The sequence below is a fragment of the Helicoverpa armigera genome, chromosome 8, assembly GCF_030705265.1.
Source record: "Helicoverpa armigera isolate CAAS_96S chromosome 8, ASM3070526v1, whole genome shotgun sequence".
NCBI classification, from domain to species: Eukaryota; Metazoa; Arthropoda; class Insecta; order Lepidoptera; family Noctuidae; genus Helicoverpa; species Helicoverpa armigera.
In genome coordinates this window covers 10,234,931-10,261,996 of record NC_087127.1, presented here as the reverse complement: position 1 = coordinate 10,261,996, position 27,066 = coordinate 10,234,931, and the positions used below count along the sequence as shown (strand labels likewise).

Here is a 27,066-nt window from a genome sequence, read left to right as displayed (position 1 = left end):
TGAAAGGCAGGCTTTTATTTTGCACAACAATTAAGCATTATCATCAATCGTGGCAATGCTGCTAGCTTTTTGGGTACAGTAACGAGTCAAAGCGATGTGGAACAATTTTTTGATGCCCTTTATTAGTTTTAGCAATGTTTAAAATGAAATAAATATGCATAGTATTTGTTATTCTCCTTTCCAACAAGGACACGTAGAAAGAGTTTAAGGGTGAATGTTTTGGGGGTTTCCTTTAGTTTTCGACTGGTGCTGATTTATGAGCCAACTTCGAATAAATGATTTTGAATTTGACTGGCACACAGATAAAATATTTCGGTTGTGCCGGTTGTGCGGTTCAGTTTTAGTAGCTTTTGTTTAAGTTAGCGTACATTGTACTGGTTTACCACAGTTTTACTCTTGTGTACTAAACTAACTACTTCTATCTAATACAAAATAATGATCTGTCTCTGTAAGAAATACCTAGTATTTAATCGGTTTAGCAGTTTTAATGTGAAAGCGTAACCATGAAAGAAATAAACAATCTCTAATTCACATTTATAATGTTATCGACTATGAAACTTCTTTTGTGGGTACTAGCTCTGAATCTGTGTATATATATTCTTCTGGTGTAGTATTAATATCTGTGGTTGGCTCTTCTGTGGTTGTTTCTTCTGTTGCATCTTCTGTTGCATCTTCTGTATTTGTTTCTTCCGTAGTTGTGGCTGCATATGTTGTCCTTCTTTCGAGCTTCGCCCTTAGGATGCTGAGGGGTACCCAGTGGCTAGGCATATCTGCCTCCACTGGGTTTGCTATGAACATTAATGGGTCTTTCTTAGGGTCTGGCCAGCGAGAAGCGGTTACAGAGACCGTCATGGAGCATAGTGTTAGCGCTGTAGAGATCACATCTGGTATCACTGGATAACAGAGATAGGAAAATTATAATTAAAATGTTATTTTGAGAGATACCTTTTTTAATGTTCCGTAGCACTTTTGCAGTTTGTGTTTAGACACAAGCTATTCTTTTTTCGTTTCATAGGGTATGCACTTCCCAGGTGGTTACATAGTCGTCAGGTCCCTAGTTCATCAATAACTGGCGACTGCCAGGCCTCTTTAGGTATTCAAAGAATAGGGAAAGGTTATGTTTTTTTTATTATTGTTATCTTCCAAGCCCACTACCGCCCAAGCTTGTAGTCGATCGTACCCACTGTAGTATGAAGGCACAGACATAAGGCTTGAACCTTCATAAAATAAAGGAGGTATGGCAATTTCGCCTTTCACTCTTAAGTCTTTTGAACGATGTCAAGCACAATAGTGCTTGGGAATTGCCAGGTTTTGATAAAAGTGATGTAATGAATCTTATTTATTCGAGTACTTGATTTTTGTTTGTGATTTTACATAAAAATTTACTTACTTTCTAATTATTTTTTTATATTATAGAAATCATTTGGTCCGTTTGTTAGAATGTATTCAATCCTAGTAGTATTTTATATCAGACGTAATTAAATGAAAAATTAATTAACCGTCACTTCAAGATAAAAAGAAATTATGCGTGAAATGTTTTCTTGGTAAAAACACTTATAGACCTACTCCTAGCGACTCGCAGCCAAATAAATTAATACTTTGTGGTTTTTTTATTGGCTATAGACATAATACTTTGAGCACATATTTCATTTACGGAAAAATATAAATTACCCCGTGGTATTAGTTTATGTTTGACCAAAAATGGAATAAAATCTTGTTGGTGAATTTGAAGCACTGTTAGAAGCATAGATTTAAGATTCCACTACCGTTTGCTGGATTAGCATTGCGTGGCATGAGTTGAAGTGGTATGAGTTCAAAACTCGGACACGCTAGGGATGTGACGGCTCCGTATGTATCAAACGCAAACATTAACCACTAACAACAACCTGCGTTTTGAAAAAAAAAATCGTTTATAATCAAAATCAAGAAATGATTGACTGATTTTTTTGTTGAGAAAACCGCCACATATTTACTCGCACACGAAAAATTCACTCAACTGATGTATCTCATTTTTGGCTTTGACATGTAGCTCTGTAACTGATGAGTCCGTGTTCGATCAACAAGGCATACGTGTGTATAGTTATCGGCACGGATATTGAGCTCTCGGCGGAAGAGTGGAGATCGCTTTGCATTGGACACTTAAGGCAATAAACCAATAAATCACGTCTGCGCAGGTGAAGGTCAGGGCTCAATATACTTGCCGATGATTATATCTTAAACCTCTTTAAGATATTGTCCCTTTTATATCGTAGAGAAATTCAGGGCACTGTTACGGTATTTTACATCAGGTAAGACATTTTAATTACTCGAAAAATAATAATACAAATCTTTTGATTTATCACAAACGTGTACTGTGCAAATAGGGTGACAATAATAACAATAAAAATATTCAGTCTTTACATAGGTCACCGGTCGTTTTGACCGTTGGCGTCCGCCATATTGAAATCGAAGTCTCTTAGGCCCTCGACTTCGTCTTCAGAAGGAGGGAATACGCAGTCCAAGTCTACATACAGTTGCTTTTGAACTGTCAGTTTATCCACGATTTGGGCAAACGTTGGGCGATCTATGGGGTTTTCTGCCCAACATTCCACCATCAGCTGGTACAGTCTTGGCGAGGCTCTCACCGGCTTTGGAAGACGCCCACCCCCTGCTAGGAATGGAGGAACTTGCAAGTTGCTGAGCTCAGCGTATGGGAAACCTCCTGAAATTGAAGGGACTTAGTGTTAGAAATTTATATTTGCATAAAATTAAAATAATATTTGCACCGAGGCGTCTGTAAATTTGTCCAAATACATAAATGTTTTGTTAAAAGATGCTTCTCGTTCTAGTTCAGCGGAAAGTTACTTTTTACTCTATTTTTTAATTTAAGAGGAGGCTCTATCGCCGACAATTTGTTTTTTTCCTCTAGAATGTATTGAGAATGCAACATAAATGTCATATTGGTTTAATGTGTGGTCATATTTTTAATTGCGTTTACTGACTTTGACAGATCCAAATCAGCTTCTAAGTACCTATTTAAGCTATCCAGTAGTAGCCTATTTGTAAAAATCTTACCTAAAGTTGCGATTTCCCACAGCAAAACGGCAAATGCCCATACATCGCTGGCTGTGCAGTACTGGGAGTGAAGAATAGCTTCAGGGGCTAACCACCGGAGTGGCACGGGCCTGGATCTCGTGTGCACATACACACCAGACCTGGATAGGCCGAAGTCTGCCACTTTCAGTATCCCAGCCCCGTCCACAAGGATGTTCCGGGCTGCTAGGTCTCTGGAATTTAGAGAAAATAACTTTTTTATAACTTTGAAGGAAATAGATTATCGGATGTGGCTGACACGTATCCCTACTTGCATATCACTACATAGTATAAAACAAAGTCGCTTTTTCTGTCCCTATATCCCTTTGTACACTTAAATCTTCAAAACTACGCAACCGATTTTCATGCGGTTTTTTTTAAATAGATAGAGTGATTAAAGAGGAAGGTTTATATATATAATAACACAGGTACATTACGTAAATAGTGGGGAAATACTCTTTTCCCATTCGAAGCCGGAGCGGGTCGCTAGTTATGTATAAGATACTGCGTTCCGCGTGGTGTTTTGATAAAAAGCCTATGTGTTAATCCAGGGTATTACCTAGGTACAGTACATATCAAATTGCAAAGAAATCAAACCAGCCATTTTTGCGTAAAGAATAACAAACATACATCCATGCATTCTCACAAACTTTTACATTTATAACATTAGTAGGATTTATAGTTCTAGTATTATAGGAAGGAGGATTTATAATATTAGTAGGATTTCGGACGTCCGCTCACTAAAGCTTACGTCCGTTGCATCAATTGTTCAGAGATCTGTAAGTGGTGGCTGTCAGCCAATCCGCTGTAAGCCGTCCTAAAAGCAGCGTCCCACAGTCTGTGGCCGGTGTTAGAAGGCATGAGAAATAAAGGAACACGCCTTTATTACCTACCCTTAAAACCTATTGGCCATTTATTGAAATTTCGACTACATTCATCATCCACATTTTGGGTTATATAGTTTCTTACAGGATAAATGTAATTTTGTGTTACACTTCAATTTACCTATGTGATGTAGGTTGTCCGACGACAAAACCAGCGTGGGTGAGAAATAATTATAAAAAGGTCAACATAAAAAAATGTACCCTGCTTGTGCTCCATTTCAGTTAGATAACTAATTGGAAGGGAAGTACCATTTTTGAAATGAGAAAATATTTTTTAGGATTTAGGACCTTCACTAGGTTATGTTAATTTATTCCACTTTGTATTCCTAAAGTCGATGAAAAAGCCCTGAATACCAGAACCACACTAAAATGACTCACAAAACACACAATTCATCTGTACAACCTTAACATGCAAATAAATATTTTGAGTTTGAGTTTCATGAGTAATATTGTTTGTAATATTATACGAATTAACTTAATTGAATTTAGCGTTCCAGAGAAAAACAAAGTTCAACCCCTCATATATTTAAAACAAAATAAACTTTGGTATCTTTGATATAGAATTGCGAACGGATAATATGGCGGATGAATCGCCAACCTTGAGGTTTGACTGCGCCTAGCAACGGTTGCTAGGCAACCGTGCCAGCTGGGTTTTCAGAAACCGCCGAACTTCGCTTTTTCAGCAGTAACATTTTTATGCAGTTAAATGAAGATAACATAAATAGTTAAAACCATAGCTATTTGTTCTGCATGTCTTTTCTTCCTACACATTCGTATCGTAGCAATACATCAACTGAAACTCACAGATTATACTTTTCTCGTCATCATATCAGTCCTGACAACTCCCCGCAAATGAAATTGTAATAAATCTATTTGAACCGAAAAATATATTGGAGACGCCTACTTAAAAATAGAAATCAGATATTGACCCAAAAGATATTGCTATTCGATTATTGTGAGGAGTTTGTGGCAGTGTGTACATATTTTCTTCACAAAATCGAAGTGTATTCGAATTATTCCACATCGCATGATCGAAGATAAACATTAATAGAATATTTGAGGAGTAGCTTACAGACTCTTATATATTTTCTTATCATTTCCAACAAAAGACTACCGCGAATCTGGATATTATTTACCTAAGTATCTATACAGCCAATTACTCAATAGGTTGAGGAGAATTTCTATACAAAGCTATCAAATTGTTATTAACGAAATACAAATGTATTCATTGATATTATTCATTTAAACAGTAAAGGTGATAATGTGAGATAGAATAACATCAAACGAGATTATTCAACGCGTAATCTGAGAGCCTACCTGTGGAGGTTTGTTTTAAATTAAATATATCTGGGGCTCGAACGCCCGGGGAAAATGGCGGTCGACGGGTAATGTTCTCGGAAAAGGTCGGAGTTTTCCCGGTAACGGTAGCGACCTGCGCTCTAAGATGTTTCCCAAATACATCATGCTTTATGGATTGTGGCTTTTGATAATTTTGCTGTTACATGTGACCTTCTTTTATAGTCAATTGTTTTTTAGAACGTTGTCGTTTATATTTTAAACAGTTTTCGTTATGGAAGTATGGAAGAAGAAAACATGATGGGCATACCCCAAATTTTGATAGGAGGATGACGATGATGAAAATATATTTTTAAATTGTTCGTTGTTTTAATGGGACACCATTTTGTCATTTAAAAGTTTAAATAAATTGAGAACTTTGTGGAATACGGGTTTGTAGGTTGGGGATGTTATCATGTGTGTACAATTTGATTAGGGGAATGGAAAGTTTGTTTCATAAGACCCCATAGAAATTAGGTCACTCGGGTCAGCATTAAAAACATAGAGGTATGTTCTTCATAATGTAGATTGACTTTATAGCCACCTATACTGACCTGTGTGTTATTCCTCTTTCTTCTAAATGTCGCATGCCAAGCGCGACTTGTAGAGCATATTCCCTCATGGTACTGCCATCCAACTGAAGGGCAGGTTCAGCTACATAATGGTCCTTCTTCTTATCACAATCTATGTACAATTTCCCATAACCTTCTGAAAGCGCGGGATCCGAATCACTTAGGTTCGTGTACTCGGCTGCAAAAAGAAACAAAATTTCGCTAATTTTCCACGTCTTTTATAAACAAAGTGAGTTCAAAGTTCAATGTGTCAGTCCCTAATAATTTCAGTCTGAAACGTGTTCGTAGCCTTCATTGGTATTCAGTATTTTGTTTGATTAAAGCGCCTGTGAAAATATTGTGGTTGAAAGGCTTCAAGAATAATTTATTGCTCATAGAAATGTATCAGGCGTTTGAGAGTTCAGTGTCTATTTTTATTTTGCTATTTCGTGTGATCATATTCTCTGCGAGTGTTAGCTTAGAATCAAATAAATTCTTTTGGTAAGTATTATTTTTGATTTGTCATTACTTTCACCAAAGAACATTTTAGTTCGTGATGGAAATGTACAATTTTGAGATCTCTCGAGACACAAAAAAGATCTGAACTTACAATCAGCTTCGGACGGTCTTCCTTGGGAGCTATCAACTCTCCTAGTGACATTAGAGGCTTGGCTTTCTTTCCTCTTGCCTCTGGCAGCTCGGAGGAGGGACAGTAGGTCCCCTCTGGGTGCATGTTCGAGGAGTGCAATGAGAGGCGCCCTCCTGGTACAACAGGCAATCAGTCTGATCACGTGCTTGTGTGACCCCACGTGTTTGAGCATCTCAATCTCACGGAGAAAGTCTTGCGTCTCTTCCTCTGTGACTTCATCTGAAAAACGAAATGTTGACTATCATCGGGAGTGTGAGGATGGTTATGAAAATTTACGTGTTTCTATTTGATAAACGATCCGTGCTATCAAAATAGTTAAATGACTAATTCTGTCTATTAATGTTAACGCTACCTATAAGTATAGCTAGATGTTTAAGTTAAGTAAGTTAAGTAAGTTATATTAAGTTTTCAACGCATTCGGTATCTAAAAACATATCAAAATAGAAAACTAGCCGCATTTAAATATTGCTCCCAACAATTAAAGAAACACGCTCAGTATTATTCAAAATATCTTCACAAAGAGACGCAGTTTGAATTAATTTGAATAACATACCTAATTAGCTTAATCACAATTAAGAAAACCGCGCTAAATGGCGGGAAAACGGCTCATGTTTATTACGGAATTAAGTGCGCGGAACTAACTGAGAGCGCCTTATGTAAATTCACGGCAATATGTGCTCACTTAAGCGTACACATTTAATTATGTAGGCGCTTCTGAAATGAGAACGATTTTCAACTGATATTATAAATTCGGATGTGAAATGATTTGCATGCTTTCAAGCACAATGCCTGAATCGATTTAGAGTAGTTTTTTCAAGTTTTTTGTATTGTTAGCAGGGCTCAGTACTTTACACTGTTCTCATCGCCTTCGCTCTCAACAAAAAATAACATTATTCAAATATAACAAATATTGGCTATTTGAACATATAATGAACACGAAAGCAACAATTACATCGTAGTTTATTACAAGAAATCTTCGATTACTTTTCCAGCGACAATTTATACCATATTTCACTGTTTCCACGAACAGGAACTTTGAAACACCAAGAAGATCAAGTAATTTGTTCAAAATTACACGTTTATTATTATCTAAGGAACAAGCAGTTCAAGAGTGCATTTGTGAAGATTACCAACTTTCATTTCCTAGACACGTTTATGTAATCATAATTGAGCATGCTAAATTAGCTAAACATTTGGTATTAAGGTTCATCTCTAAGCTTTGCTTCTGACGCTGCGGTCGGATGCATGTGGCTATTGTCAGCGGCTCATATGACAATATAATGACATTATAAATGCCACTTCTTCTTCCCAGCAAACACATAGAAAAAGGTAAAGGGCGGTCGTTTTGGGGGCTCTGTTTTGTAGATTAAACCTTCAAAAAGTGCTGATCTTCACCTGGTTTGAATAAATGAGTTTTACTGCATATCTCTATCTTTCAAATGGGTGACAAAACGCTTGGCTAATGTCAGGAGACTAAACTTCTTAACTAGCAGCTTTCTCACTATGACTTCCAACGATGACGCTTTGACTTTCTGCTGTAAATGTTTAACACGAAATATTGTCGCTCGTGTTTATAACCGCAGTATTGGTTATAAACACGAGCGACAATATTTCGTAGGATGAAAGACATACCTAGATTTCCAGTTCTTCAGCTGCATGATTCCGTTTGCGTATCTCGTGTATCTCGGAAATGCACCTTAAGTGCTGCCGAAATGGTGTGACTGCATAATGCTAGCCAAACATTGTTTTGTTGAGTGCGTTTTAATGAGGTGTTTATTATTGTTTTTATAGCTATGCAACTCAAAACTTGTAAAAGATTACCTAAGTACCTATGGTTAGTCTTAAAGTTTATGATTAAATAACGCAGAGTTAAAAAAATTAAGACTATAAGTATAATTTCTAACTTCTCGGAGAACACTTACCTTACATTATTATGTCATAATCATTAAGTACAATATCAAGCATAAACCTGTATAATCGAAACTAATTTTCTATGTGCTTCTCCTACAAGACAAGTTCTAAGTGCAGTAGAATTGTTACTAATATATTAGGTACGAGTATATCCCCACATTTGTAGCGTTTAGTGTTTACAAACAACATAAGTCGGTAGTACGTTTTATGCATAACAGATGGCACCACTTATGATTGTGGAAAGGACATTCACTTAGCACGAATAAGAAATTACTTCTATCTACGTATAATATCTCGTAAGCTCTTGTATTAATGATGTTTAATTGATAATTTGTTGGATAATTAATTGTATACTAATAAATATAAGATAGAATCTTCATATATAGGAATGTAGATAAGTAAGTAGGTTATCGGCACGGATATTGAGCTTTCGGCGGAAGAGTGGGGATCGCTTTGCGCACTGTACCTACACATAAGGCCATAAACCAATAAATCGCTTCTGCGCAGGTGAAGATCAGGGCCCAATATCCGTGCCGATAACTATAAATAGGTTCTTACAGGTTTTGTTTCGATCTAAGGTGAAAGAAGGAAGTAAGTACTTAACATTGCAAAAATACAGTAAAAAGTTATTGAAAACCCTTTACATAATTATGTAAATTCATCAATGGCGCTTAAAACCATTCGTTTACCTAACTCAGTTTCACTTTTAGTCCAACGCACAATAAACTCATTCAACAAATGTCAAGCATAGCGACCAAAAACAATAGAACGCTTACATTAAGCCTTCGTGAACTGGCTTTGTTTAATAGCTCCTAATTGTCTATGAAAATAAGCGTCGACCACTTTCGACCATCTTGTTGAATGGTTATTTAATATTACGAGTTTTGTAAGTACGAATACAATTTAATTCTATATTGTCTGTCTATACTTCTACGCTAATATAGATAACTGGCCGTTTTCCCGCGGTTTTACCCGCGTCCCGTGGTAACTACTGCCCGTACCGGGATAAAATATAGCCTATGTTACTCGTGGATACTGTAGCTTTCGAATGTTTTGGTTGTTTGTTCTCCGAAAATACTGAATCGATTTCATTCATTCTTTTTCTTTCTACACTGTGAAAGGGTGAATGGGCTTTACCTATATTTTACTCGGGTGCGGGAAGAAGTTCCCTCAGGATTCGCATAAAACAGCGACAAACAGCTAGTGTTAAACGATTTTGCGTTCGTATTTAGAAAAGTAGGTCGTCTTATATTTCGAGAGTCATTGTTTAGAAATTATAATTAAATCTGGTATCCTATTAAGCTTCCTTGATTAAAATTGCTTATCTTTCAATTAATAACCTGTATATATAGCGTAAACATTGGCCGCTTTAAGGTTTTTTCAACATTACTTACCTATGTGTTTCCTCCCGGTTCAAACAATTAAAAATTTCTACCACGGACAGGACATATTATAAGTAGTTAAAGTCAAAGTGCTTATATTTCAAATAGGCTTATGACAGCTAACGAACAAAAGCTGACGAATTAATTGCATGAATTAGTTGCATGGTTCCAAAGAATTGGTTATGGGAAAGAACTATATAGTGCACTAGCTATTCCATCACTCTCAAAGCCCGATGGGATGGACCGGAGAGAGATCTAGCAACTCTTTACGTATATTGAGGTATAAATATACCTCTTATGTATGTACTTACCTATGTAGATATTTCTTTAGAACTCTTATTACGTATTCTGCGGTCGCAAACCACTCGTGGGTATCAGGGTATGATGCTACTTCGCTTTATTTGAATTTATTTCGAAAGGTCAAAAGCCTGTCCCATACTTATTAACTGTAGGTTCCTAAATCTATACAGATAAATAAAATTGGAGTGTCTGTTTGTAATATTAAAAAAACTTCTTTTTCTTATGTGCAAGACAGCAAAAAATTTCTGTCCGTCTGTCTATTCCAGCTTATCTCTGAAATGGCTAAACCAATTTTGACTGGACCTTCGCTGAAAATGGCTGATGTAATGAGGAGGAACTAAGGCTGCTTTTTGTCTTTTGTGGTTTCTCTAGGCGCGGGTGAAACCGCGGGAAATAGTTCGTCTTGTGAAATAAGAAATATAGAATTACAAGTAAATGTTATGATGTAATGAAAATGTGAAATCTATGTTATTTTGTTCGTAATGGGAATGTGAGATGTGGTTAGTAAAGGACATGTCACATAGCTAACGATAAGCGATGAGCAAGCAAAGCTAGTAGCAAAGAGATCCGAATTAATTGTAGTAACTTGTTGCACTAACACATCTCTAAGGGTGTCATATTTCATCAGGCAAAAACATGATTCGGATTAATTTGAACGTACTAAGCTAGCCATTTGATGCTTCTCGTATAAGCAGTACGGTTTTGTTCATACATTTTGAATATAGTGAAGTTAGTAGAGGTTAACTTCGAATAAGCACAGCTACTATGGAGGAGAGCTGCATACCTTCGCAGCTTTAAGGACGATGCTTTCTTCATGAGCAATATAAAAGATGAATTACTAACGTACCTGCCTACATCTATTAAGCATTTCTTGAGCAAACTGATAATGAGGGATCTATCTTGGCGACTGGATGATGCTTCTCGTGACCAAAAGGCTGGCTATTACTTCGGACAAAGGATTAGCATGGCAATCCAACAAGGTAATGCTACTATTTGTCGAAAGCAATATATTTGCTCGCTTGCATTGGGTTAGGGGCCTATCTTTGTCTAACATATTCAGAGTGAAACCCTTTAATATTTTATGAAGAGTAAGAAGGATATACATAGGTTGATATTAAGTGAAATGATGAGGATTGCCAGGGCTTCTGTTGTAAGCTTTACCCGCTCATTATTTGAAAAATAACTTCGTTATTAATTTGCCTTTTAACTATCCTTAATATGTGTTATAGTCCTACGAATCACTTTCTAAATGATTTTAAAATATACTGATCATATTTTATTTGATACTGGATAATAGTATTGTTTGTAACACATGGGCCACTTATTTATCCAGGATGGAAGGTAGATCCCTTGGGTGGATATATTATCTGGACTTTGCAAATCAGGGAATTTTAGATGTTGATAACACTTTCACAATGAGGCTCTTTAGTTTTCATGGTACTATTATTTGGCCAAAACAATGATGTGTTTTTTACAAACGTTAGCTTATAACTCCATTTACACTTTCCGGGAAAAAAGGCGTTATGTTAAATTACGTAATGCTATTTGAGAAGTCACTACACAGAAAATATTAACAGGAATTTTAATAGCATTTTGCTTATTAAATGCGCAAGCAGTGACGCCTGGTGAAATGCTCAAATATTTGTGTATTCAATATGGGTTTTTATCCAATATTTACGTTGAACACCAAGCCGAGTATGCGTGTTGGCCGCGGGTAAATAATAAATATGCTTTAGTTTATTTAATTAATGGTAGAACGGGCTTAATTAACTGTACCTATTGTAAAAAAACTTGCTCTTGAAATGCACAATAATCATGGACTGTACTGTACTAATGAATAAATGGATCTACATGTAAGGAAAGGAAGACCAAAGTATCTATATATAAATCGTTTGAAAGACGATATATCCGCGTCCTAAGGGAACTGCTTTCTTCAGTACTAGGTATCTTTCCGTCCTCGGTGGTCTAGTAGTTTTGGCGTGAAAGCTGGACAGATAGTTCACATTTTAAATAGTTTTAAGCAATTTTTTGTCATTTTCAATGAGGGTTTTTGAAATTTTTTCTGCCACCGGGTGGCGCCACGTATGCGTCTGGTCCAAACAGCTGTCAAATAGTATGGAATTGTAGGTGCCGAACTTATTGTTTATTGAAATTCTGTTATATTGGAAGTGTTATTGATTTTATTATGGACTACGGTCAGAATAAGGTTTCCGAACTAAAAATTGAGCTAAGAGAGAGGCTGCAAAAGTCACTGGTACTAAGGAAAAGCTTGTTGAAAAATTTGTTAACACAATATGATTTAGTTTTTTTTATTTACTCAACCGCAATAGTAAAACAATAATGCAGTGCTTTAATTATAAAATAAAAAAAAACACTAAAATCGTTCACTATTCATAGTAAAGATAAGCACTTTGACAGTTATCTGGACCTGACGACTCGGTGCTGCCACCTCGTGGATTGCTTTTTTAGAAAACCCTCATTACCTGTGAGCATCTTAGCGGCGACAGTAATAGTTTCCCCTCCTGGCATGTCTAGCTGTGCCGCATGTACCCTCCCGAATGCACCGCTGCCGATCAGAGCCCCTAGATGTACTCGGGATCTGCTCACCTCCCACTCGTCACCGGCTTCCTCTTCAATCTGATGATAACATAACATTTTACTATCATATATTTTGTTTGCCTTGGCAGTCGTTACGGGTTGTTAGAAGCCAGTAAGTCTGACACCAGTCTAAGCAAGGGGCATTGGGTTGCCCGGGTACCTGGGTTGAGGAGGTCAGATAGGGCCATACAGCCGGTTAGACTTAAAGCCGGCCCCAACATAGTTGGGAAAAAGTCTCGGGGTATGATGATATCATAATTTTTGTTTGCTATTCTACATGATCTTCGCATGCTATTATTGTATGTACCTATCAATTCATACAAACTGTTACTGTGTTAAAAAAAACATTTTTTTTTTAAACATTTTCAGAAAACTTTTCCTAAAGATAAGTATTAAGTTGCACGCTTCAAACGCTTAATTAGGATCGTAATTTAATATGATATTTTTAAAATACACACCTGTATTAAATACCAGTACCTATTATTTTCAAATAATAAAATATATTAAATAAAGTTATTGTACCTCAAACTGTTTCTGCGTGTAAAGCGGACTCTCTTCCATTTGGCCTCGCACAGGAATCTCATTATTTCTGTAGACAAAAAGAGCTTTAATTTAATTTCTGGCGTGTTTTTTGTACCTTATGTTTATAAAAATATATTTTTTAAAATGTTTTAGGTCCGTAGGGTTGTTCTCAAAGGGTTGACGCGTACGAAAAAGGCTTAAAGGTTTTAGTCAGTAAGAATCCGACACTCCCTCACGCTGCTAACCCACAGCGGGAGGCTGAATATTTTCAATAAATAGAGTATTCAGAACCTATTCAAATTAATGTCTTCAAGTACTAGAACGATCATACCTACAGCATTAATTAATATTCCTCATTAAGCAACTAATTCTTATCTTCCTATTCTAAGCTATGAAGTAATAATTCAAGTAGCTATGTAAAACAGATACAAATCTATGTATTTCGTTATAAAAATCTCATTGGGCCTTAAGAGTCTAATATTGCGCGAGTGTGTAGCAAGATGTACCAAATCTATCTCTTCACGCTGTTATGAGTGCTAGTGATGGGATCATTCGATATTTAAATGTCGATGTTTTTGTTTTTTTTTTTATCGATAGGTCATTGTGTTTTGTGAGAAAGGTTACATTAAAATAGTTTTGAAGACTGTTACGTCTAAACGCTTTTTGTATGTTTTGTTGTGCTGAAAGCGAAAAATCACGATAAACTTTTAATTATTCCTCCATACTTAATTCGCTACATTCCCTAAAGTTATTTTAGGTATAGAAGTAACTAGCCTTCTACCTACGGATGATTCCAAAAATGCACTAATCCAAATAAATTGCAAGTCTCGTACTAACCTATCTATAGTATAAAAATGAATCGCAAAATGTGTTGGTAAGCGAATAACTCAACAACACCTGGACCAATTTGGCTAATTCTTTTTTTGTTGTGTTTGTTATTGTCAGGAGAAGGTTCTTATGAAAAAAAAATAGGGTAAAGTAGAGAAGTCAGTTGAACGGAGCGAAGCCGCGGGCAAAAGCTAGTAGCATATAAAAATTATTTAGAAATAAATAAAACCATCTTACAAATATTTACATCATAATGTATTCAATTTTCACACATAATTGACAAACCAAACTGAACATAATATGACATCAATTAGGCGGAATATGATGTGTTACGTAAAATTGCGTGCGGCCAGCCAGATGAAAATATCGATTAAATAAAATTACCTTTACATCACTATAGGGTCATAAGTCGTAGGTCGACTCTTGCGCATATGGATACTCGTAGTGACGTAACGTTTACGTAAATGTAACTTAGTCTATGTTTGTAAGCGTTTTGTACAAACTTTCTTAAACAATTAGCCATGAGCTTTTTGAACAATACCTAACTTCTTTGATGGATAAAGATATACAATACATACTTAGAAGGACATGTATTTATTTTAATCTATTTTTATTTTCTTATTGGCTGTATACTTATCCCTGTTCCAGTTAAATATATTCTGTAAACTACCGCTAACTAGGTACCCTATAGGTACATCACTTATCATATCACTGAAGTATTTTTAAAATATGACCAATAGTTTCCGAGGTTTTTTAAAATATGAACAGTAGTTCCTGAGATAAGCACGTTTAAGCAAACAAACCAACAAATCCAGCTTTAATATGTTAATAATAATTAGAGCATGTCACCGAGTACTGTTTATATAAAATGTAATTTCTATTTTAAAACATAATTAATTAATATATTCGGCCTCATAATCCCAAAAAGGGATAAACAAAATCTGTTTTGAATATTAAACAGCGGTAACTAAGAGCTCACGGCTATTGTATTAAAAATGTATAAAATTAAGGCTACTGGTACATAAAAGGCCTACGACGGAACACGACAGCTTTTAGTCAGCAAGAGTCTGACACTCCCTCTTCAGCGGCAGGGGTAATTTGATGATTTTTGACGTTGTTGAAAAAAAGGCTAGAACAATGAGCGATTTACCTACTACCACAAATTACATGTATTTTGTGGTAGTAGGTAACAGTTTTTTTGCTTGATATCATTATCTTAGGAACTACTAATCCGATCTGAAAAAAATTTTTCAGTGTTTGACATCGAAGAAAGTAGTAGAATTCTTTTTCGCCGGGTGTGCGAATTTTCCACGGACACGGGTGAAACTCAATAATATTAGTATAGATAATGTTACCTAATATCATTTCTACGAGTGGAAACAGTTACATAGTTTCAATCAAAATCATCTCCCGAGACTTTTCCAACTATGTTAGGGTCGGCTTCCAGTCTAACCGAATGCGGCTGAGTACCAGTGTTTTACAAAAGTCAGTTCTAATTATCTCTCTTGTATAAGTTACCAACATAGTACAGTAACCAGTTTATAGTACATGAAAGTTAAACGAAAAGAGCTACATCATGTTCTGTTTTCCTGGTACCCATAGATTTAAGGCCCTTTACATATTCATTACTTACAAATAACATTTCCAACTGATTTGTATGTATGCACTGACATGTGTTGTTACGTCATACGTCTAGGAATAAGTATATTACATCACTAATACTGATTTACATTAGTACATCTTTTGTATCAACAGAAAGTGCCATTATCTAGTTTCTTCCTTTAGTGCACACTGTAGACTAAACAGTTGTTTTTTTGTGTGTTGGTTGGTATTATTTTTAAGAATTGCGTTCTTTAAAAATCAGGTTAGACTGGAAGCCGACCCCAACATAGTTGGAAAAAGGCTTGGGAGAAGATGGCAATCCATCAAAACTTTCAGTCCATTTTATATCTACTTGGTCGTTATAATTTGCGCACTTCCATTCATCTTTATACTGATTTATGAGCAGAAACGACTATCGGCCGATAAAAATTTTGCGTAATTTTATTTTGTCCCTAAAATAGTCTTATGTAATGAATTCAGCAGCTAGTTCTGTATCTATTTTGGGTTTTAGTCAGTAAGAGTCCGACACTCTGTCACGCAAGCTGCTGCAGCCCACAGCGGGAGAGGTAATTTGATGATTTCCCACCTACAAAAACTTACTAAAGCTTGTTGTGTCATTAATCTTGCAACTTCATCGATAAAAAGAAATAGCAGCCAGTATATAACACCTATACTTACGAATCATAAACCCAAGCGTTCACAATTTACTTCGATATCAAACGACTGCTTCAAATCTGCCGCTAATCAAGCTAATGAAACAGGTGCAGTAAGAAAAACGCGTAACCAGTTATTGCGTAACTCGTCTCCCAGACCAGTCTGTGGATCCTTGTAATCCATTTCCATTTGCGATCGGTAGAACTATCTAGATCAGTATCGACGGTTGGTGGCCAGTCACTTGCCCTTTGACTGAACGCATCGCGGATTATAAATGGTTAATGTATAAGCTGACAGCGATTGGTAGTTTTGGGGGATAGGTTTTTGGAAGTCTGTGTGGTTGCTATTTTGTTTTGGAGATTCTGTGTACTCTCTCTTCTAAAAAGGATCTACGGACCATTTTTTTCACAGGAGTGAAACATCTTTCTTACTGATTAAACTTTACTTATTAAACTTTACTTAACTTATTAAACTTTCTCACTGATTAAACTTAAACCTACCCATGTTTCTTTTTAAGCAATCAGTGATACAGGGTCGCGGTTTTGAACAATAGGCTCCATACATGTAATCTAATCTAAATCTAAATATATAAAACTCAAAGGTGACTGACTGACTGACTGACTGACATAGTGATCTATCAACGCACAGCTGAAACCACTGGATGGATCGGGCTGAAATTTGGCATGCAGGTAGATGTTATGACGTAGGCATCCGCTAAGAAAGGATTTTGATCAATTCTACCCCCAAGGGGATAAAATAGGGGATGAAAGTTTGTATGAAACTTGCCCACGCAGACGAAGTTGCGGGTAACAGCTAGTTCTAATATAATTTTACCGGCACGAGTATAATTATTTTTTCCAACAAAAGGAGCATTTAATAAATCTTTCATACAAAACCGGCAGTCGCTTCTAACTTGTACCACAAACTATCAAGTGACAGCGCTACGATTACGCATGCGAAGTCGTGAACGCGAGAATCAGATGCGCCCGCGCACCTTCTGACCATTTTAGGTGAACGCTTACGTTAAGGGCACTGTTTCGTAATACCCAGCTTTGTGTGAAAGGCTTTGATTTCTTCATTAAGAATAGATTTGTATTGATTTGTTAATAGACGACTAGTTATTGGTAATTTTGATTTATTGTTGGTTACGATAGATTTTGCTGTTCAGTAGTCATTATTAGGTGTTTAGTAAGACATATATTGAATAAATTATAAGGTGTAAACATTGAAGAATATGTACATATTTACATACTTAGGTACATCGCACAGAATTGATGCAGAGATTTGAGAAGGCTCATTAATTCTCATGAAAAAAAAAAACAATTAAAGGGAAGGTAAGGTCGAAACTAGTGGCAAAACGAGCCCTATGTCCCTCATGAGATAATCGAGAGAAAGATAATTTTAATAACTTATGATATGCAGAAAGATTGAAAAAAAATTGCTAACTCAAGAACCGAAAAAGGTATCAGTCGTACAATAAGATTAACACACTTGAGAGAAAGCTTATTAACACTTCTAATACATGGGTACAATAGACTTTCCGGTCAGTCGGGTAAATTGACAAGCGGTTGACAGTGTTGACACACCGTCGACAAATATTATGGTTTCCTAACGCGGTGTCCTGCGTGAGCGACGAACGCGACGCGACGCGACGCAACACGACGCGACGTAATGCGACGCGATGCTATACGCGACAAATGTCCTACGTGATTTCGGTCATTACTTCTCAAATCATGGAGAAGTTCAGTACAATTTTGCTTGAAAGTTCATATTTAAAGTACAGACAGCAACATTTATGTTTTTTGTCCCACAACAATCTTGATTCACGCACTGTGGCGATCAACGCTTCTGAATAGTTCGTGGTGTCGCATCTGGTCGCCCTCAAATCAAGTGCGCGTTACGTCGCGTCTCGCCGCAGACACTCACATAGGCCACATGTAGGGCATGCCGTTGAGTTGATCGCGTTTGTCGCGTTCGCAGCGTCGCGTCGCGTCGCGTTGGTCGCTCACGCAGGACACCGCGTAAGTCTATGGCCACGATTTATCCTGGATTAGAAGTCGTTTTCTAGTCACGACTTCTGTCATGAGGATATTATGTAGGTAGTTAATTAATTAGTTGGAATTGGTTAAAGTTGTGTAATAAAAATAAGTTCTTCTAATATTTATTTGGTGTTTGTCTATCTATCTATATGATATTGATGACTAGCTGCTCTCTGTTTTCCGAAGGACCTACTTCCCGAAACCTGATATAAAGTTGCCGGTGGTCTTATTCAGGCTCTAGACTCTCTACCAAATTTCAGTTAAATCAGTAGTTTAGGTGTGAAAGCCAGACATTTTTTTTTGCATTTATATTTTTAAGTAGGGATTATTATCAAGCATTGACAAAAAGGTTCCAAAAACCTGTCAATTTTGAATAATTTTTACACAAAATTATACGGTTCTGCCACAATTAATTAAGAAAATAACACATCTTAACAAAGTGTAAAGAAATCAAACAACCTATTACTAAGCAATATTTATTTACGATTAACACTATAAATCAAAATTAATATATTCAAAGAATTCCGCTAATAAAGTGTTAATCAAAACACATTAAGTTATCGTAACATGTTACGTCAAAAGCTTTCTAGAGGGAAAAAAATGAGTGTAAAAATGTGAAATTGTACGCAAAGTGAAATTGTACGCGGTGTGAGTTGTACGGTAACGTGGAATCCGTCATATGAAAGACTTTCGTGGTGACGCAACGCTCCTCTGGGTTTCCCTCGAATGTAGGGTAACCAAAACCATGTCAAAAGAAGGATAAAAAAATTTTGAGTATTGTTTATATACTGCAATGTAAACGGGACTATTACAATCCCGGAGTTTTGGAAGGCGAACGTGGGACCAAAGCTATCACGCCTTTGAGACCACTTTCATGATAGGACCCTTATTTTTATATATTTCATTTAAGGACTGACTAAATGCTACATTAAAAAGAAAACCAAACCTTTTCAGCATCAACAACAAATATAAAAAATCAACATTAATTTTATAACAATAAGAGGATACCTATGAAAAAGAAATCTGTTTAAAATATTCGGAATCATAGTAAGCCTACTCAGAGTATCGATTTACAACGTATATATTATTCGTCGTCATTACTTTCAATGGGAACCCGACACCCTGTTGAACTTATCAACAGGTTTGCTGTCGATACACATGGAAATCGCTTGATCTGGTCACACCCATATACAGGGACGAATTCAGTAAGTTCAGGGCCCTTAGCAATTTTATTAAGCAGCCCTTTAAGTAGTTTAAAGTGACAAATTATGTTGTGGTGCTTAGCAAAAAATGGTCCTACTATTGGTTCTCGTGGACTTTTTTTGATGTCCAAAAAAGGATATACTATATAATTAGGCCTATTTTCAGAAGCGACTCTTAATATAATGGGTTGCGGATGGTACTAGTTCTATTTTTTATATGAAGAAATAGATGTCTTGCTGATGCAGAGTCATCCTCGTTTATTGCAGACCCTTCTAAGTCACTGCCAGGCTCCTGAATCCTCGCACATTTCACTTTGACTGCGCGGGGCCCCCGTAAGAACTGTTACTCTATCGAATCCGACCCTGGCCTTTTTCAAAACTTTAGCCTTTAGTATTATGTGATCTGCAGTTATTGTTCGTATTGCGCTGACCTGGCCAATAAACTTTCTGAGGTATTTAAGTCTGGTGTAAATGTGAGGACTTTTTGGACGTTTTATTGTTATTCGAAGTCAATAAATGGAAGAATTATAAAAGGCGCGGAGTTTTTGTGGGTGTATGAATATGTGCGTTTTTTTGTTCAATAGTGTTTTCATTCCGCTGAAAATTAAAGACTTTTATTCAATATTTCACACCTCGTCGGACTGTTAAAAATGGAGTAAGCTTTTCAAAGTTGTCAAAGTTCTGTCGCTGTAAACTGTCTTAAGTTTTGAAAAGTTCTTATAGGTAATCTATAACCATACCAAATGTTATGAAGATATGTTTAGCAAAAACACGACTTACACAAAAAAATAACTACTTCATAATAAGATCAAATATCCTAAAACCTTAAACAAAAGTCCTTACACCATTTAATTATGACGTAATAAAACCCCCGATCTCCAAACGTCATTCCTTACATAAATTGTCAATTTAGCTGCGTGCGCGCACTCTCGCCGACGCTCAGACAAACAGTGGACTTTCTTAGTGACTCATATTTACGTCACCTGAGATTATTGAATCACGAACAAGGATATCGAGTTGGGTTAATGGTAACTTGGTTAACGTACAATTTAGGGGATTACGGATATCTTAAATGTAGTGGTACAGAAAATTTTGAAAGCGAAGGAAACCTGAGGAATTCAGGACTTTTATGGTCTTACTACAAAAACTTAAACATGTGTCAAACACTTGTCTAAAAAAATGACAAAATAGACCTTATTTCAACGTCATAATCTGATTTTTTTAGAAGTGTTAAACTGACGTTTAAAAGTTTTTGTGGTACAACGGTTAAAGTCTGAAATCACCAATAAGCCTTGAGCAAGCGTGGTGATTAAAGTTCATTCTTTCTATGTAAGAGGCCTGTGCTCTGCAGTGGACTAATACAAAGGCTGATGATAAATGATGATCAGTATCTGTGTCATCATCATTCTACTGTTTTATTTTATGCTAGTTATTTAAAAGATTGTCCCCGGATTGGACAAGGTTTTAACTCTTTACAACGCCTTCCGACAAACTGCCTATCCTTTACGACATTGTTACCCGGGCAACCCGGTAACACTGGTTGATAAAATAAACCAATTAAACAAAAGAAGTTCTAACCAAATGATAATTTAACTAGCCCTTTTCCCGCGGTTTCACCCGCGTAGGAGCTACTGCCCGCACCGGAATAAAATATAGCCTATGTTACTCTCAGATAATATAGCTTTCTAATGGTGAAAGAAAATTCAAAATCGGTCCAGTAGTTTTTGAGTTTATCCATTACCAACAGACAAAGTTTTCCTCTTTATAATATTAGTATAGATATAGATTTACAAAAACATCACAATTAATTAAAAATATCCCACTATTAAACTACCACCAGACACAATATAGACAGTGTATTTCTAACAATGGCAGCCAATCCGGAAGGTTGAATCATTACGTGGATATCCGGCACCTGCGCACGCGACGCATTGTTGATCTTGTCACATGAACTGGGGACATTCATCTAGATAAGTGTACGTGTGATGATGTGTGGGTGTGTGTGTTTGTTTGCGTGTGTGTGGTGAAGACAGGGTATCTGAAATGTAATGGGAAATAGTTCGATTTAATATTATTAAACATAAAAAACCATACTATGTTTTTGGGACTCAAATGGACTCAAAATTATTTATGTCTTTTTACAGTCTATATTTATTATTAAAGTCAAAAAAATATAGTCCGAATGGAGCTTCAATCCTTAGATATTTATTAGGGTTGTTAAATCAGTAACTATTATATTTTTTTTAATAAAAGTTTACTTACAGTAAACAGTAAAGTTTTGAAAAATATCTGATGTCGTAATAATATTGGATTGATAGATAGATTCTTCTATGACTAAAAATCGGACTTCGAAGTAATTTTCAATCGTAGAGCATGTTCAAATGTACCCCAACATTATTACGACATCAGATATTTTTCATTGAATCTTATATGTATTTAAATTAAACTACTTATTTAACACATGACGTCATAGGATAAAATTAATTAACAATCATCATCTTTAATCAATTGATAAGAGTTACTCAATTAGCCTTAAAAAAACTTTCAAAAAATGCTAACTAAGTACCACTATTTAAGATTTTTATTCGTGTTTCATAATTAAAACGCAAATTCTGGTGTTAATTTGACCCTGGGGTCAGTGTTATCATTTAAACTCGTTTGTTTGGGGTCAAGAAATAATATTTAAATTAAATACTTATTTAGAAACGCATCGTGAATGGTGAAAGATGACATTTGTTCGCTCTGTTCCATTTTTTATTTTATTGAAATAAGATGTTAAGAATTTAATAACAATGGCTATTTAGTTAATGTACTTAGTTCTATACTTAATGCTATATCTATTAGCTAAGAAAAAATATACTTACGATTCTTTCTATAATCTTCATTTTTTTATATTGAAATTCGGATACCTACTCATTGAAATTCGATATAAATTGTCAATAACATGCGAATAGGTACGTATTTTTTCTGTTTCTACCAGAATTATTTTTCTAATTGTGACTAATAAAAACCCCAACAGTAAAAAAAAATATTACCAACACTCGTAAAACCTTTTAGGCATTTCAATAACACGGTCTCTCGACTCATTTGTCTAAACGTTACAAAACAAACGAAGAACAAAATGGACCCATACATATCATTAACACAAATTAATATAATTAATTGCTTCAGACAATATATATATATATATAAAATATATATATATAATATATATATAAATACAGTGAGTGTATGCTAATCATCCACATTTGCATACAACTTACATAAATTATCTAGTATTCAAATTAAAATAATTCACATTTCCAAATCCTAAATTGAATAGTTACTCACGAAAGAATAATATTGTTTTAGCGAAACTATTAACTGTGTAGGTATTATTTTTCATAGCCTGTAAAAAGAAAAGTTTGGAACTTTTAATTAAGTAAATAGAAAAATGTACTATATTTTTCTAGCACGAAAACTGCTTTAATTATGAAGCAATATTGTAAAGTTTTCCCTTAGTTTTTAAAGCATTCGTTATTTTTACAATCGTTATTTTCATATTCCTAAAACACAGGTAATTGACACATTATTGACATATTATGACAGCATTATCTATATTTTAATCTTATCTCATAAAATCATTATTACCTATGTCTTAAAATGTTGTATCAAGCTACGGCAAAAGCATTCTAAAATTATGTCCATGTGCGTGTTACATACATACACACAGACACACCACAAAAAATCAATGACGTCATCCTGTCTGCATCAGCTAGAAACTATGAAAGTAATAATGACGGGTCAAAAGCAGGTCAGATGCAACTGCACAGATTCAGTTACATAACCGGCCAGCTTTAGCTAAACTAGACGGTAAGTAGGCAACTAACAGCCGTTTCCAATAATCTATCCATAGATTTGTTAAGTACCTAGGGATAGAATTGTGACATTAGTCCCATACATCATCATCATCATCATCTCCCGAGCCTTTTCCCAACTATGTCGGCTTCCAGTTTAACCCGATAAGTATAGAATATCGGCACCAATCTTGAGCTATACCTACATCTACGCAGAAGTGATTTATTAGCAAAGAACCAATCCCGAGTGACGGCTATGACGCGATGCAATGCGGGCCAATCACCGCTTTAGCCCGCCCCCGCGCCTCACTTCATACCACAAAAGGGACCCAATAAATTACTTCTGCGCAGGTGAAGGTCAGAGCTCAAGATTCGTGCCGATAACTATACGGTAGACTGCACATCAGTTGTAACTGTCATGCAGTTTAACTCAATAGAAATAAGTACGATTTTCTTATAAAACTGTTACCACTGACCTGAAGTTGACTGTACAAGTAACGTTTAATTCCTATCTCCAGTTAGGAAAACGATGGATAGATAGAATATTAGGAGGGGCCGTAAGAAATTTCCTGCTTGCAAAATTTTAGATTTGCAAGTATGGCGACTATGTGGTCGTATGTGATAGTTCCGTCAGTTGTCGCAATGTATTTACATAGCGATGTTTAAACTAGTTTTTTTGAGGTGAATATCTGGATTAAGTGGCTTGGTTTAGACTGAGATTGAAAGTTTGTATTTTTGTGCAAGATCGCTTTAAGTTTGAAGTTATTCGCTAGGTTTCGCTAGGTTGTTGTGTTTTTTCCGCTCAGTGTGGCTGTTTTTAGAGGTGTTGTGGGTTTTTGTTATGATTATAAAAAAATCCTGTCGCTATGATATTTTATTTGGGGCCATTTCATAAATGAAGACCATCCATATCAACTTTTATACTTGCAATTCAAATTGAGATATCATACTTAGTTGACAAATAATTTCAACGCATAAGACTTAACTTGTTTACTACAACATTCACAAAAACACTATTTACAAAATAAGCAATTTCTATATAATTTAAATATCTTCTAAGTTTCCTTCAGTATTGTTTGTAAATGAACGCTAAGAATGCAGATCTGTTGTCTGTCTACTTTCTACGTCTGATTATCAATCTGACGGCGTAATAAAATACTTAATTATCAACCTTGTGAATCTCTTCTTTCTGGTTCTGTGAGCTGGTTACTAAGTGGTTATGTCAAATGGACTGTCATTTTAAATGGAAAACCTATGCAGGTGTGTCAGATCTAATCAGATTCTAGGCATCTGAAGTAATCAATGATGTGAGAGTACCTATGTGATTTTGATATGCCCAAATAATATGAAAAGTAGGAAAGGGATGCCTTTTTTCATCATCCATGTATCCAAAGAAACGACGGATGGATAGTGTAAATATGATTTAGTTGGAAATAATCTCACGATGAGTAGCGTCAGATACAGGAGTATTGAAGAAGAAAACATGCAAGATAAAGTTGGAAAAAGGGCAGGAGAATTCATGATGAGGTATCTCTACAACTACATTTCTCTAAATATTTCTAGTAATCAGGTACTAGTCAACAGTGTACAACTGAAACGAAAGCTACCGGATAGTAGAACAGAACCAAAAACACGAGAGCTTGGATTCAATTCAAAATGACGAGATAGGATTTGTCCAAAAAGTGTGTCGTTTATAACAAGTCATTAGGTACTAGTAAAGTAAGCCTAAGCTAAGAGAACAAGCATCAAATAACTGTCCTATTAACAAGAGGATTGTTAGGCCTTACAAGAAACATAGTATAAGTTTAGAACTAGGTTGTCGTTTAAGACAGGATAATCTCCAAATAATTGCCAACAAGCAAGATGATTTGTCTCGCAATTGTCCTGAAATTAAGGACCCAAGGCTAGACCTTTTTCTTTCTGTCCTGGTTATTTTATATTTTTTGTATTACATCTATACTGATAATAATGTCGTCCTTGCCCATTGTCGGCCGCTAAGTAGATCAGCCAGCGGCCCAGGACAGTATAGTGCACGAGCATTTGCGCAGACACAGGTGCACTCACTATTCCTTCACTCTCACAGCCCGATGGGACGGCAATCCGATACGACCAGAGAGAGATCAGGCGCAGGACCGACATTAACGTGTTCTCCGATGCACGGGTGTATCAATCACCAATTCCGGGTTGCTTAATGAAAGTTTAAGATCCACAAAGTGATTTATAAAGCTGAAGTAATTGTTTGCACTGAAATCAAAAACTTATCTTTGTAATAACTTTAGTAGAACTTCCAAGTAATGCGATTAATTTATGGTAATATGTACCTTCTTCGTATTGTGGTATTGTACTATCATTGTGGTGTCGTTATATTGTAAGTTATTATCCCATTCAATGTGATATTGTTAGGTTAACCGCAACGAGTAAACTATTGATGTTACCATCAAATTATAATTTTATCTTAACAATATAGTGGATTCAACCACACGTTTTCATAAAAGGGCTTCGTTTATTTTCGTCCTTTTTCAGAATTAAAGAATATAATAGCTAATTAGTATATTGTTATTTTAAAACATTAGAAAAACAGTCGCTTATATCAATTATGTATTCTCTACGTAATTAAGTCACCACTACACACAAAGATACTCACACAGATAAATGTTCATTACCCTGTGTACATACACGCAAACTTAGCGCATTGTTAGTTGTCTCTTCAACTTAAATACCTAAAGTTAAACAAAATTTTAAGTACTTTTGCTCGACCATAGATTTTAAGAGCACACTCCAAACTTTTAGTCGGCCGATTGACTTTGTTTGGGCTCATAAATCAGTATGAAGATGAATGGTAGTACCTACGCACATTACGCAAAGATAAGGTATTTTCCGACTGAAAACTTTGATTGTAACCAAGATTTTTTTTAAAAGACGTTTTCGACAACTAGCGGCCGACTGTTTGATCTTCAGTGTGCGGGGTCTGATTCTGATCTGAAGTGATTAGCACTCACAATAACCATTAAATCTCTAAAATGATTGCTTTCTCAGAATTTAAAATCCGTTTTTACGTGGAAATATCTGGAATGTAGTCTAACTTTTACAGCTGTGATGAAGTGGTGATTTCGTACCTATTGAATAAAAAAATATAGATGGTAACTTTTAAAGAAATTGTATAATCGGTTATAATTCGGAATTTATTCTGAGAATATGGAGATGCTGGCCGTAACAGTTTTTCCAGAAATATGGGTAAACTGGCTTTCGTTTGAACATCTTTGGAAGTGGTTACAGGAAGTCGAAAGCCAGAAAGTCTGACAACCATTTCTATTAAGAGGCATCGACTTCCGCGGGCAATTGGGTTGAGGAGGTCAGATAGGATTGTAAACACTGGTACCCACTCAGCTGTAACCGGCTAGGCTGAAAGACGACCCCAATATAGTTGCAAAACGGGCTGATATTTCCATAGTAATATTGATGAAAAACTGCACTTAATTAAGAATATGTTACACTCATTCTCATCTCAGATATTTTTCCACGAAATAATTAAAGATACATAACGTTATTAATGAATACCTCACTACATTTCGTACTCGTTAAGATTCTAGTACAAATACGAGTTCGTGTAGGAAATTGATTGTTACACGTAGATACAGAGTAAATTCAATTGGAAAAGGTTAGAAGGCTGACATTTTGGATTTATAAACGCTATTACGTTA

The 27,066-nt window shown here is 35.8% G+C and overlaps 1 protein-coding gene across 2 annotated transcripts in view; it reads right to left on the bottom strand.

Annotated features, from left to right (window-relative positions):
• Positions 1-2,328: 2,328 nt before the first annotated feature.
• The window catches only part of LOC110372217 (myoblast growth factor receptor egl-15), a 125,795-nt gene continuing 101,057 nt past the window's right edge, over positions 2,329-27,066 (bottom strand). For both annotated transcript variants that reach the window (XM_049838225.2, XM_049838226.2), the window contains 6 exons: positions 13,205-13,271; positions 12,568-12,721; positions 6,453-6,710; positions 5,846-6,041; positions 3,055-3,266; positions 2,329-2,701 (listed from right to left, as the gene is read on the bottom strand). In XM_049838225.2, coding sequence (XP_049694182.2) covers positions 2,406-2,701; positions 3,055-3,266; positions 5,846-6,041; positions 6,453-6,710; positions 12,568-12,721; positions 13,205-13,271 — 1,183 coding nt within the window. In that variant the 3' untranslated portion in view covers positions 2,329-2,405. The remainder of the gene's footprint in view (positions 2,702-3,054; positions 3,267-5,845; positions 6,042-6,452; positions 6,711-12,567; positions 12,722-13,204; positions 13,272-27,066) is intronic.